At 47.2% G+C, this 14,349-nt stretch overlaps 1 protein-coding gene across 7 annotated transcripts in view; it reads left to right on the forward strand.

Annotated features, from left to right (window-relative positions):
* Positions 1–7,061: 7,061 nt before the first annotated feature.
* Positions 7,062–14,349, forward strand: part of ATAD2B (ATPase family AAA domain containing 2B) — a 123,076-nt gene continuing 115,788 nt past the window's right edge. For all 7 annotated transcript variants that reach the window (XM_088467294.1, XM_088467297.1, XM_088467295.1 and 4 more), the window contains exon 1: positions 7,062–7,394. In XM_088467294.1, the coding sequence (XP_088323420.1) occupies positions 7,287–7,394 (108 nt within the window). In that variant the 5' untranslated portion in view covers positions 7,062–7,286. The remainder of the gene's footprint in view (positions 7,395–14,349) is intronic.

Raw genomic sequence — 14,349 nt, forward strand, 5'->3', positions numbered from 1 at the left:
CCTTATAGTGGTTATCTTCTTTAAATTCAATTAATTTATCTTGTGTATGTTTAATCTCAATATCTAATGCTCTAAGTTTATTTTCTCTGTAGTCAATTAGTAACTGCATCAACACAAAAGAACATTTATCTAGAATAGTGTCCCATTGTTTAAGTAAATCAGGATCTTCATTAAAAGACAATGTTTTAAAAATTCTAAGGCCCCGAGGAATTTTATTATGCTCAATATATTTTTGCAATGACATTTTGTCCCACCAGTGTCTGGCTTCAGCTTTCAATAAATTCTCTAATTGATTGAAGCCACTAAAAATCTCCTCATGTGGACTGGAGTTATCTAATGACTGTTGGGTTTCATAGTTTTTCAAAATGTCATTGCGCCGCTGTATTCTATCTGTGTAACACGCCAAATTCATGATCAACCGAAGGACACTCCCAAAGGGCTGCTCAGTTGCGGCAAAATTTAAACAAGAGTATACAGAAAAACCAAGCGCCACAAGGGGGTGTGGATCAGTAATGAGGATAAATAACAAATGTGTAAAAAGCTGCCCTCCACCTGGGAGTAAGCCACCACTCCCAATTGGCACAATACAATGCCAGGGAACTGCAAAAAAAGCATGTAGGTGGAATGGCGCTAAATACACATGTCAGAATGAAAACAATTTAATAATGATGAATGATTTTATAAAGTGCAAAAAATTTTTATTGAACAGTGCTGTTTAGGCAAGCAATGTATTGTAACAATAAAAACTGGTACAAGTAAAACAATGTCTCTACGACAGTGAGTAAATCAAGGAAAAAGTATCCTATAACAACTGCAACAATATAGACACAATATTATAACTGTATGAATGTCCATGCGAATAGAGGATATCACAGAAAAATATTTTTGTTTGTGGAGCTTTTTACACATTTATTTATCCTCATTACTGATCCACACCCCCTCGTGGCGCTTGGTTTTTCTGTATACTCTAGTGATTTTGACTCTATCAGAGCCAAAGTCACTCTCACTGACATCATTACTGATGTCAGTGAGGCCGGACTTAGACGGTAGGCGTTCCCATGGGAACGCCTCCGTCTGGTCGCCACGCCCCCGGCACGCCCACCAAAGGGGGCATGCTGTCAGTCACCATCGACAGCACGCCCCCTTTGGTGCGAGACCCCGAGCGACGTATTTCTCGTCGCTCGCCGGGTCTCGCGCATGCGCACAACGGAGCTCCCTCCGTCGTGCGCATGCGCATTCGGCAAACATCGACCCGCTTGCGAGCATCATTTGCTCGCGAGCGGGTCTGAATGACCCCCATAGGCTCTGACAGAGCGCTCGCTCTGAATCAGGGCCGTCCCTGCTCCTTTTTGGAGCGGCCTCCTGGCCGCTCGCATAGCTGTGGGTGACCACCCACAGCTATAGCGAGTGGCCAAAATGATGGTCGCCATGGTCAAGATCATCGCGACCATTGGGCTTGTGACGAGACCCTGCGGTAGGGTCTCGCTGCCGCAAGCCCAGGAGTGCTTTTGGCTCTATCCCATGGGAACGCCTCCGTCTGGGCAGCCACGCCCCGGGCACGCCCACCAAAGGGTGCGTGCTGTCAATCACCAACGACAGTACGCCCCCCTTGGTGCGAGACCCTTAATGACGGCTTGGCCGTCGTTATTCGGGTCTCGCGCATGCGCACTACGGAGGCACCTCCGTCGTGCGCATGCGCACTTGGGCACCATTGACCCGCTTGCGAGCGCTCAGCGCTCGCGAGCGGGTCTGAATCAGGCCCATACTGTGTACATGACTTGTGACATGATTTATTGGTGTCATATAAAGTATGCTGTAAAATCTATTTAAATCAGGTTTCCTGATGTTTCTCCTAAGCTTGCTATAATATGGTTGATTTAAAATTATTTTGTAGCTTATTATCATTTATGGTATGTTCCCACCTATACATATGTTTTTTCTGTTTAATACTTTTGTACACCACACCAGTGGTGGAGGGCTGTGTGTGTGTGTATATGTATGTACGAGTATATGTATGTGTGTGTGTATGTATATGTATGTGTAATATGCTTAAAAAAAACTTGAATGGCAATAGATACGTTCATTGGGGAAGCTAGACACGCCCTTTGGGCGGAGCATGGCACACCCCCTCATGCGACACATACTACTAATTACTATCATCTCCCTGAAACTCATTTTCAAAAGTAGGCAAGTATGCTGTATATACCACAAGACAGTAGAGCTAAAATTGTTCTGGACAGCAGTTAAAAGACTCCTAAAGTACATAAAGGGTTCAATTTCCTTGAAATTATAGTTTTCAAAGTCTGGAAATTCTGTATTGAGGTCTTTATTTGATGCCGACTGGGGATCATATGAGGATTACCGCTGTTCATATACAGGATACCTGTTTGTACTGGTGGGCGCATCCGTCAGCTGGGCAAACAGAAAGCAACCCATTGTAGCCCTATTCAGCACTGAGGCGGAATACCTGGCACTTACAGACACTACCAATGAAGCCTTATGTTTAAAACAGACTTTAGGACACATTTATTAATATTTTTTTTGATAAATAATATAATGTGAAATTGGATGTTTTCACATTATTCTACTTTCAATTAAATGTATCAAAGGGCTTTCAGAGGTGATTTCACAAAAATCCCCTCCATGCTCTAAAATTCGAATCTGATTCGAATTTTGATCGCATTTCCCATTACAGGTATGGGATATGCAATCGGGTCATATTTGCCATTGTCAATTGTGAAATAATACAGGAGGGAGCCTCACTAAACAAATGCCATCTTCAGATGGCATTAGCAGTGGCTTCCCTTCATTCTGCAACTGGGAGAGGGATCTTTGCAGATCCCTTTCCCATACTCCTTCTCTTTCTCTCCCCGTGGGGGGGATGTCAGGATCTAGTGACACATAGTGCCGTTCATCAACCCTAAATCCAGTCTGCATCTCTCTGACTGCAAAAGTAGGCTAGTATGAGTCATTTTTAAGTAAAAACGCTTGCTGAAACATGGATATACTTGAAACCTTGACTGTTATGGCACCTTGAGGACTAAGGGCCTGATTCAGAGCCGGACGCTCTGACAGAGCGCTCGCTCTGAATCAGGGCCGGCCATCTGTTTTTTTAGAGTGGCCTCCTTGCCGCTTGTATAGCTGTGGGTGACCACCCACAGCTATAGCGAGCGGCCAGGAAGATGGTCGTGATGGTCAAGACCATCGCGACCATCGGGCTTGCGACGAGACCCTTGTGGTAGGATCTCGTGGCCGCAAACCCTAGAGTGCTTTCGACTCATGGGAACGCCTCCGTCTGGGCAGCCACGCCCGGCCCGCCCACCAAAGGGGGCGTGCTGTCACTCAACATCGACAGCACGCCCCCTTTGGTACGAGACCCGGAGCGACGGTTTGCCCGTCACTATCCGGGTCTCACGCATGCGCACTGGGCCACCATCGACATCGCATAGCGCTCGCGAGCGGGTTTGAATCAGGCCCTAAGTTCAGAAAGCCAAACCCTGGGCTAAAGCATAAGGTCCATAACCCTAAACATTAGGTTACTGCTATTTCCTAGTTGGAGAAAGGACCTCTGTGACTTATCCACCATGTGACTGCTGCAGGAGGCTGGACCGCTCCTGCGTTACCACCCACTAGGGCATAGAGGGGGAATAAATATTTGTGGCGAGCGCAGCGAGCCACCATGCCCGAAGCGTGGCGAGTGTAGCGAGCCCGCAAGGGGACACTTTTGGTCCCCCGTTAGTATCCCCGCCCCTCCCCCTTTCAGGCCGGGTCACGTGGGTGTGACGTCACAGGTCCATCTGCGCTGTATAGTCTAGTCCTAACCAGGGCCGGATTAATAATGGGGCTGATGGAGCTACAGCTCCAGGCCCACCACCAGAATAGGCCCACAGCAGCATTTTACAGGATGAAAAAAAAAAAATTTGCTTCATCCTTCATTAGCCTGCCAGTTCGATGCCCCGCCCCCACAACCCCGGCCGAGACCAACCCTCCTCCCCAGACTCGGACTGAGCTGCCCGGGAGGTAATTCCCTGGTGAGCCCCGTTCTGTGAGGGGGCGGGGCTTAGCGGGCCACGAAAGGGGGGGCTCGCTGCCATCAGGGCTGGATTAACAGCTGTGTGGGCAGCTGTGTTAAGATCCAGCCCCCTGCCCATACAGCCCCCTGCCGTCCGAAGCCCCGCCCATGGTCAATGTAGCTCCACCCACCGGCGCCATCCAAAGCTCCGCCCACTCGCAGGTAGGCAACCCAAAGTTTCATCCCTTTACCTCAGCAAATGAGTCAGGTGGACTGGAGACTGTACTGTAGTGGGCACTGATGGTATGAAAATAAGTGGGGCCGCAGAGGCTGAGCTGTCTTCAGAAGTAGGACAAGGAAAATACCGACCATCCCTACTGGTCAGTGTAATATGATCTGGTGCTGCTTTGTGTTCTCTGAGTTCTAGAGTGTGATCTTTCCTGGGGCCATGTGTACTGTATGTTTTAGTATGTGTGTGTATATATATATATATATATATATATATATGTAACTGCAGTCTTAAATTAAGGTAACTGCAATCTAAAATTAAGTGGAAGTCCAGGAACAGAGCATTTTGGCCGCCAACACTGACCACTCGCTCGCTGCCCACAAAGTTTGCCTATTAGAGCTATACAGAGCACGGAACCAGCGTTAAGTGCCGCTATATCGCTTCCTGCTTCGCCTCTTTACCGAGGCGAAGCAGGAAGCACTAACGATGAGATGTATGAACATCTCATCGGCCGGAGAGGGGGATTCCTGCCTGAATACACAGCACATCAGCCTAGTGCTGATGCGCTGTGTCTCAGTCCCGCCCGGCTCCACTGAGCATGCGCGGGATCTTGCAAGTATCGCAAAATCCTGCGTGCAGCCCTGGAGCCGGCAGCCACTGCAGCAGTGACAGCGCTGTCCCTGCTTTGGGGATAGGGCATTGCCAGGTTGTAGCTGTTGATATCGACAGCTGCAGCGAGCAGAATGGTCAGGCGAACTGACCGTTCATACATTGCCCAGGCTATAGGCATTGCTATCTTCTAGATACCAGCGCCGATAATGACGGGTGCATAGCGCCCCTGTCATTTACAGCCAATCCCCCCATCATACATTGGGGAAAAGCAATAGCAGCGCGATACCGATTTGGCGCTTAATACATCTCCTCCACTGTCTCTGAAGCACTGGAATTGCTGACGTGTGTTTGACTACTGCATATCTTCAATAAATGATTCCGCGCAGCAGCATCAGGGGACGTGGCTGGGTAGAGCTCCGAAGAAGGTGGAAGGAACAGTATAGACACAGGCAGCCTAGCAGAAGCGTCTTAAGAGAGGAGGGGGCCCGTGTGCACTCCCCGTGTGGGGCCCCCTCCTCTCTCCTTGGTGGCCGGCAGCCGACTGACGCGGCTAGCCAGCCACTGGTGCATTAGTAGACTCCGGGCACTAGAGTGTGCCTGGAGTCTACTGCGCATGCGCAGAACACCAGAAAAATGGGCGTGGCGGACATTTTCCGGTGTTCTGAGCAGCACTGACAACTGACGCGGGACCACGGACAGGTGAGTGTCAAATAATATGGGTCCAGGGTGTGCGGTGCGGGGGCCCCCCTGGATAACACTGCACCCATTATAGATACGCTACTGCGGCCTAGATAAAACAGTGTCTCAAGTTTAATTAGAGTTGGGGACTAATTATGGGTACACACTGCACAGATATATCTGTAGATTGAGTGATCTGCAGATATTACCTGTAGATGATGGTCATTCAAATACACTAGAATGACCATCATCTTCCAAGCAGCTGCAGGTTCTGCTGGCCGGGGACGCTTCGCGACCCCCTCCTCGCGTCTGTCGCTGCTTGAGTATGGGCGATCGGGTGATCACTCGTACTCACTTGCCGATGGACAGATATATCTGCAGATATGTGGCTATCGACTGTGCAGCACAGCTGACACGATGTGTCTGTGAACTATGTCATTTACAGACATATAGCTGGTGCACACTGGCCAACGGGCACCCAATATATTGGCCGATCAATTGATCGGCGAATATATCTGCCAGTGTGTACCCAGCTAAGGGAAATGTTTAAGACCAGCCTGGCCAAAGGGACAACTATCGCAACAGATGGTCGGGATTGCTCCGATGTGATTCCAGGCTGTGACTTCGGTCACAGCGCTGGAATCACGCAGGTGCAGCAAGGAGGTGACTGACACCTCCTTCTGCATTTGCATTTTAGATGGATGGAATTACACAGACGCTTTTTCTTTTAATCTAAACTATTCTAGCACTCAAGGAAAGGCAGACTATACAGTACATAGCCTTTCACAAAAACAACAATTTTTTTTTGTTATAGCTTCAGTACTGGGCAGATACAATTAGCTGCAGGATTGCTAAAGCTCCATCCTGCTATTCATTGAAGGGTCACTACCCTGCAGGTTAAGCCCAGAGGGTGCACTTAATGTAGAAAACTCTGAGTTAAATGCACCCTCTGGGGCTTAACGCTCAGGATAACCATAGATTCCAGACACCTAATGCGGAATCTATGGGCTAATAACACAAGTTAGCCACAGGTTTACCGCGCATGTAAAATGCATAATTGAATAGTGCCGGCCGTTAAATCCGGACCTTTACCTGCACTGTAAACACTGTGGCTGATGAATCTACCCCTATAAATTAAGGTAGTTGAAGGTAGACGCTAGCTATGCCCCATGAAACTAGCCACACCCCATAGCAGAAACTATACACCCTGTGCTGACCATACCCACACAGCTCTGATCATGCTCCCACATCACTAGTCACATCCCCTGTAGTGGCACACAATAGGCCCTTAATAAATTTCAGCTCCAGGCCTATGTGGACCTTAATCTGGCACTGGTCCTAACCCTAAACATTAGTCTACACATCTATTTTCCAACCTTTTTTTGTTTTATTTTGCCTGAACAAACATGGCGGCCGCAGCTTCACTCCCCCTCACGTGACCCTGCCCCATCCCTCACCCCCCCCTCCCGGACCATAGAGCTGGCAGCGGCAGGCGAGCGCTCCCTGGCGGCCATTGTAAGAAACGGCGCGGTGTCCGCCTGGTGAGCAGCAGCAGAGAAAGGGAAATGGCGGCCGGCGGCGGCTGTGACTGATCCGGAGGGGAGGGGGGAGAAGACAGACCGGGCGAAGGTGACAGCCGCTGGGGACGTGCATGCCGGGCGGCCCGGGGCACAGGGCGAGGACAGGAGCAGGGACAGGGGCGGCTGGCAGCCAGGGAGGGAGCGGGGCCTGCGCTGCTCACCGGCCGGCACCCAGATGGTGAAGACCCGGCGGAGCGCCCTGAAGGGCCCGGGCGTCAAGTTCATCTCATCCCGCACCCGGAGCGGACAGAGGCGCCTGGCTGGGAGAGGCAGAGGGGGCAAGGTGAGGAGGGGAGGCCGGGCAGGAGGAGCAGCCTTTGTTGTCTCTCTCATTGTGCCTGCAGCCGGGATCTCTGTACATGGACTGTTCTATATCACTGTACATAGCATTGTTATTCTTTATACAGTGGACATCTAGATGTGTGTGTATGTGTGTGTGTATATATATATATATATATATATATATATATATATATATATATACACACACACACACAGATATTTTACACATTCTTTATAGGAAACACATAAAATATTTATATTTTATGTGTTTCCTATAAAGAATGTGTAAAATATCTGTGTGTATGTGTAGATATATACACACATCCATTTAGGGAAATGGATATATAGATTTATTGCACATTCTATATAGTGAACTCTATAAAAAATGTACACTATATCTATCAGCACATCTACAGTATAATGTTGTACCATTTATGTATCATGTATATGTTATTGGCTTCATGTACTGTGTTCTGGAATATGCACCTATCTCAGGGTACAGGTGATGTCTGTGTGGTGGTGGTTATTCCCTTGCCATGTATTGGGTGGTATCTGTGTTACCCCACCACTACCAATGAGTGTTTGGGGGGGGGGGGGGGGGTTGGCATCATTTGCAGTGTGTGGTATTTGCTATGGGGTGTACAGTACATAGCTCTGTATGGAGTTACAGTTTATTTGTGTTGCATGCATGTGACAGTGGTGTGATTCTTTGTTTATAATGCTGTGTAACTATGTGTGTTTTTTATAAATTTATATATAATCTCTTTATAAGTGTGTGCAGGGTGGGCACAGACTTGGTGGTGGGTGTAGGGTGGGCATGGAGGGTGTCGTTGAGTTGTGTGCGCTCTGCATTGTACAGCACAAAAGTTCTGGGTTGGAGTGCGGAGAAGCTGGCATGGTGCCCACCAGCTCTTGCGACATACCCTGTCCAGTGCCCGTCCTGGCTGGAATGATTGTGGGCATTCTCTTCCACTTGTGTCTCACACCTAAAACCTGACGATGCCCAGTACAAGCCACCCTTGTCAGGCACACCTCTGCCAGCTGGCCTAACGTGTTGCTCCTGTATGGGACAGGAGCACACAATCTCACCCTCCCTGTCATTAATCTAATGAGTGCTCTTATTTGGTGAGTGCCTCCCGCAATCTGAGGCCAGTTCCCAGTGTCACTAAGGACCCTCCTAGTAGTAATACTGGAATGTAATTGCCCCCAGCCTTACATGAGTTGCAGCTTGCATGGTATGTCATCCTGATATCCCTTTAACAGCAGATAACTAATGAACAACATTTCATTGTTACTACAGTCCCACTTTGTCACTTTGTATATTGAGAATCTCCTCTATGAGTCATGTGACTCCATTGTATAAACAATAACTGCCTGGTCTGAACAATGAGCTGGATGTACTATTGTGCTGAGTTATGTGTGTATGTTGTTTTCTCTCTGCTCCAAGTCTCCCCAGCTCTTTGTGTAGTATCAGGTGCATACAAATAAGTTTTCCTAGTCTATGAGACACAGGAAAAGTCTGCGTTTAATGACTGTGCAATGCACTCCACACAGAGATGACCAGGGCCTATTTGGCACAATAAGGTGACGTATCTATGGTGTCTGTGCGCATCTGGAGTGTGGTTGTGTTACATGCTGATGTCAGCGCAGGCACACAGCGAGCAAGTTCATCTGGGGGCAGCTGACTGCTCTCTGCCTCCAATGTAAACACGGAGAGCCAGCTGGTGCGCTCACTTCCTGAGGGCCTGAGTGTTTCTGACACTCTAGATAGGTGCAGATTGCATACAGCGTATTAGTGATGGTAACAGATAGTGGGGCCTTGATCAGATTAGGGGGGTTTCTTCGTATGGAGCTCTCTCTTATTTTGGATAAATTAATCTGACTGTGAACTGAAGCTTTGCTTTTCTGCCACTAGAGTAATGATGGACTAAAGCTGGGTACACGCCTCAGCGATGCACCAATATATTGCATCGCTGTACACACTGCACGATCCGCAGTACGACGGCGCATTCTATTTGTTCAGGCTTAATGTAACAACACCAAACCATGAATTGGGTGGATTCCCGGGGTACTCGCTATACGATGGTCGGTGAGATCCATTGCGGATCGAAAGATCGGCCAAATAAAATCGTAGTGTGTGTATCCAACTTGTAGTCACTAGTGTTCTGTGTTTTGACACTGAGCTGTTCTACAGATGTGCCCACATACACATATTCTCAGATTGTGGCAGATAGCCCCGTTTAGCTAAACCCCCCCCAAAAGGTAGAAACTAGACTTATCCTTGCTGAAATATCTGGGTTTTAATGACTCAATCTAGTGGTGGTTTGGAAAGAGGAAAATACACTTCGGGTGGATTGTGGCATTTTTAACAACAAAATTGGCATTAGATAGTAAGCTCATCTTGCCAGTCCCGTCCTTACCTTTTGTTCCATACCTTGTACATACTGTACCTCTGTATTACGATCCCTCTCACTGTAGCGTGCTGAGCAATACTGTATGTTAGAGCATTATAAATAGATTAGTAATACTGTATTACTAATCCGGTAACAGGTACTGCTCTTATGTTATATCTAGCCTGCAGTGCTACAGAATCTACCCCTCCAATCCGTGTACCTATGTATGGGCTCTACCTACTGTATGGTTCTATGAAAACGGATTATTGGTTTAGGGTCCAAAAGTGGCTTAAAAATGATTGGTTAGTGCAATCAACCTGCTGTACTCCATCTGCCATAGAGCTACATTTCCCAGCATGCCCTGCCAGAGTTTTAGCATCCCTTAATAGCAAAACTCTGGCAGGGCATTCTGGGAAGTGTAGTTCCACAGCAGCTAGCGTACCACAGGTTACCTACCCCTGGCTTTGGAAAGAGTAGACATTCTCCACTCTGCTTACACAAGCTGTGGTGACCCACACACGTGGCGTAACCTGTTATATGACTCGTTTCCTCTGCCCTAGGAGAAGGGCACAGCCTGTGCTGAGTGTCTTCATTACTGTGCTGCACCCTGATGTCCTCTGTGTAAATGTGGATATTCTGGTTATGTAGATGAACTGCACCCCTTTTCTCCTCTCTCTGCACTCTCTCCCTGCATTGGTGAGCACTCGGGGTCCTAAAATCATAGTTACAGCTGGAGCATTTGGGTATAAATGTGAGGACGGTTATGTCCCTAACTAATATGGATGCTTATTTGTACATGTTCAATGCTCCTCTCTCCACTTTAATAAACTTAATTTTGTAGCTTTGGGCAGAAATCAGTTAGGTGCGAGTTTTCCAGCGAGGCAAATGCTCATTGCGGATTACGTTTGAAATTCAATTCCAAATTTGCCTGTTTTTGTTCGCTACCCCCATGAGCAGGTGAAAAGGTAGGGAAAATGTTGGGACTTGCTACAGAACCCATTGGACACCCCACATTACTAATTGGGCATTTGAAAGTTTTCAATTCGTTTAATTGGGACTATAATTAAATGTCATTATTGGTGTGAAAGAGCAAAAAAAAAAAAAAAAGACAATTTAAAATAAATAGCCTCAAACTAAGATTTTTAGCTAAATAATGCACCCCAAATTTAATGTAAGTATTTATTATTTCAATGAAAAATAATTGCTTTATCATTTGTTTACTTTTTTTTTTGAAAGTCTCCTCAAATTACACCAAAATGTTTTTTTTTTTTTTTTTTTCTTGTTGCATTTTCTGTTTAATTCCTTTGTAATGAAACAAATTTCTACAGCTTTTTACATTGTTACTTAAAGCATACAGTACTTCCCTTATACCCACTAACAGTCTTCTGTATAATTCTGCTAACTAAGTTGTCACTTTTTGTTAGGCCCAGGAAGGTCTCCCTACTTTTTTTCATGCTATTTTCCCTGTTTGCTTATTTTGGGCAAAATTCGCTGCAAATAGTGTGACTTGACATATCTAATTGAATTGTGTGTATCTTGGGTGCGCACATGAAGGCGAAATGTGCGAATTCTAAGACTCATTTATTGCCTTTTGCAAACTCGCACCTAATTGAATTCCCCCCTTTATACCGACAGCCGGCTTCCCGGCGAGGGTGAAATGCCGGGCGTCTATATCTACACGCCTGTCATTTCCCCGACGCCGGTAGACAAGCGCACGGCACCCCGATCGAAGGGATGCCAGGCGCAGCGAGCGGACAGCCGCAGGGGGGGAGGGTTAGGTTTAGGGCACCAGGGGAGGACTTAGGGTCAGGCTAGGGGGAGGGAGGGTTAGGGCACCCCTGGGGGGGGACTTAGGGTTAGGCACCCCCCCCGGGGGACTTAGGTTTAGGCAGCGGGGAAGGGGGGGTTTAGGGTTAGGCAGTTGGGGGGGAGGTTAGGGTTAGACACCCCTAAGGAGGGTTAGGGGGTTAGGTTAGTTTATACTTACCTTAGCGACGATCGGGATTTCCAGTGCTGTCGGGCTTCCGCTGCTGGGAACTCTGCTTTTGTCGGCCAGGCGCTGCCGGGAGTCGATTTCATACCGATTCCGTTGTATTTGTTTATGCACTGGCGTTATCTTCTAATACCCTCAGCTTTGAGCAGCATGCAAGGGACTATAAATCATTAATTGTGTGTGCATAATAGAGCAGCTCTCCCTGGAAATCTCACCATTGAGTATGTTGATGGACTTTAGCCTACAAGTTCATGTGAGGTCTGTGGCTGTTTCCTGCTGCTCTGTGCGTATACTCTGTTTATACACGTGGTGTATAGCAGCAATAGTACTTAGGTTTAGCTATGTAATTGCACTGGGTAACCATGCTACCCAGTGCTCTCTAGGATGCCCCTGCTCTGAATTCCTCCGTGCATGGCTCCTATTGTGTATGCAGGAATTTGTTGGAGAGCTTGTCCTGACTTCATTCCTAGGACACCTGGAGTCAATGAGAAAAATCAGCAGCACATACAAGGTTGGGGGAAAATAGAAACAAATCTGTATTTTATTTGCTTAGTGTTTGAAAGGCCAAGATGATTTCATGATTGAGAACTGCTGTTATTTATCTTTACTCCTGTTCTATCTCTACCGTCCCGTGGAGCAGGGTTATAGTAGAGTCTCCAAGGCTGGCAGTCTCTGCAGTCCTTTCTAGTAGTTTTTAATATCAAAATTGTGTAACACTATGTGGGCGATTCAATTAAGAGCGAGGTGAATAGCGCCGGGAAGTTGGTCCCGTAGCTATTCAATTCACCTAGCAGTTCAGTCCGACTAGTCTGGCTCTGACTTAAGTCGGAGAATGCCAGTTCTCACAACCTAAAGCAGGGCGTCTAGTCACAAGAACCAGCATTCTCTGACTAAAGTGCCACCCCCGAAGGCTGTTGGCGGCACGCTAAGCCGGCAAACGGGCACTTTAGTCGGATTTCTCCAGCACCCAAAGGAGAAGAAATCCTTTAGATGCCCTAACAGCGCACTAAGTTGAATAGCTTTGGCAGCTCCCTCCCGACACTATGAACAGCGCGCTGAATTGAAGCATCCCCTATAAAAGTAATGTTAAAGTAAGAGACATGCCAAAGGTGGGAAACAGTCGGGAAGCCGACTGCCGGCTTCCCGACTGTATAATCTTGGCAAGGGTTAAATGACAGGCGTCGATATCCTGACACCTGTCATTTTCCCTACGCCGGGAGACAGACGCCCGGCATACTGATCGAAGGTAAGCCGGGCGATGGGCGCGGACAGCCACTGAGGGGGGAGTTAGGTTTAGGGTTCCCGGGGGGACTTAGGGTTAGGCACCCGTGAATTCCTCCACTTCTCTAGGACCACTTTAAGCACTGCCTGTAAGCAGTGTTACGCACCCTTTTAAACCTTGCATTTGATAGGAGCGGAAAATTTACTTTATTCCCAGATATATATCTTTCTGCTTCTAGGAGGAGAAATAGATTATTTTGCAGTGTTGAACAAAGCACCCGTTAGGGAGAGTTTTACATTTACCTGTAGGCGAAGGGCTATGGCAGAGGGGGAGTGCATTAGAATTATTTGCGGCATACCTAAAGATGTTGAATGTAGGAATTGCTTTTGATTGGCACAAACAAAGGACCATATTGATCACGTGACAGAGAGCGGAGGGCCTGCAAATCTGTCTACCTATTTCTCCAGGTTAGCAGTCCTGTCCTCCGCTAATGAGAGACGTATGAGGCGGGGTGAGGTCGGTCGTCTTTATTTTACTTCACATTCCCGTTGGAATAAGTGTGAAGCTTTGTGTGTATATAATATATATATGGGTGATGGACCTAATCTGGTTGAAGCATGGGTAACTTTTAGGAACAACAACAAAAGTTTTTGGTTCCCTTCACATTAACACTGAGGTTTACAAACTCTGTCCTCAAGGAACCCGAACAGTCCAGGTTTTAAGGATATTCGTGCTTGACCACAGGTGACTTCATAAATACCTCAGTCAGTTTGATTTAACCACCTGTGCTCAACCATGGATATCTCTAAAAACCTAAACTGTTGGGGTGTCTTTAGGACCGCTTTTGGGAACCTCTGCTCTAACGTTAAGGACCATTTGATAACTCTGCTCCTATATCTACAATGATGTAATCATCCATGAGCTGACAGGCTTTATATGAAAGTGGTTGTGTTTGTTGGGGGGAGAATTCGCTATAAGAAGGGAGCCTAAGGTGACCGTTGTGTCAGTTATTATTGATGACATTGAACACTGGTTTATTGCGTCCCACTTTTTTTGTTCTGCTATTGAAGAGTAAGTAATTCGGTGACAAAACGCCATCTGCCAGCAATGTTACCCTGTGTAACACCAGCAGCCTTAGGAAGGAGGTTTATTCCCATTATGGAAAGGAGCACACAGAGCTGTCATGCGCAAATCGTTTAACTTCCCTAACGAGCAGTGCCCTAAAGTAACCCCGCAATGGATATCAGACGGTATTAGTTTTACTGCAAATCTGAGGCGCAAGTTTCTATAGCTGCACGTAATCCTTCACATCGGTTTGATTTATTTTCATGCGTCTTATAAATGTTTA

Source organism: Taudactylus pleione, unplaced genomic scaffold, assembly GCF_031769625.1.
Source record: "Taudactylus pleione unplaced genomic scaffold, aTauple2 ptg000070l, whole genome shotgun sequence".
NCBI classification, from domain to species: domain Eukaryota; kingdom Metazoa; phylum Chordata; class Amphibia; order Anura; family Myobatrachidae; genus Taudactylus; species Taudactylus pleione.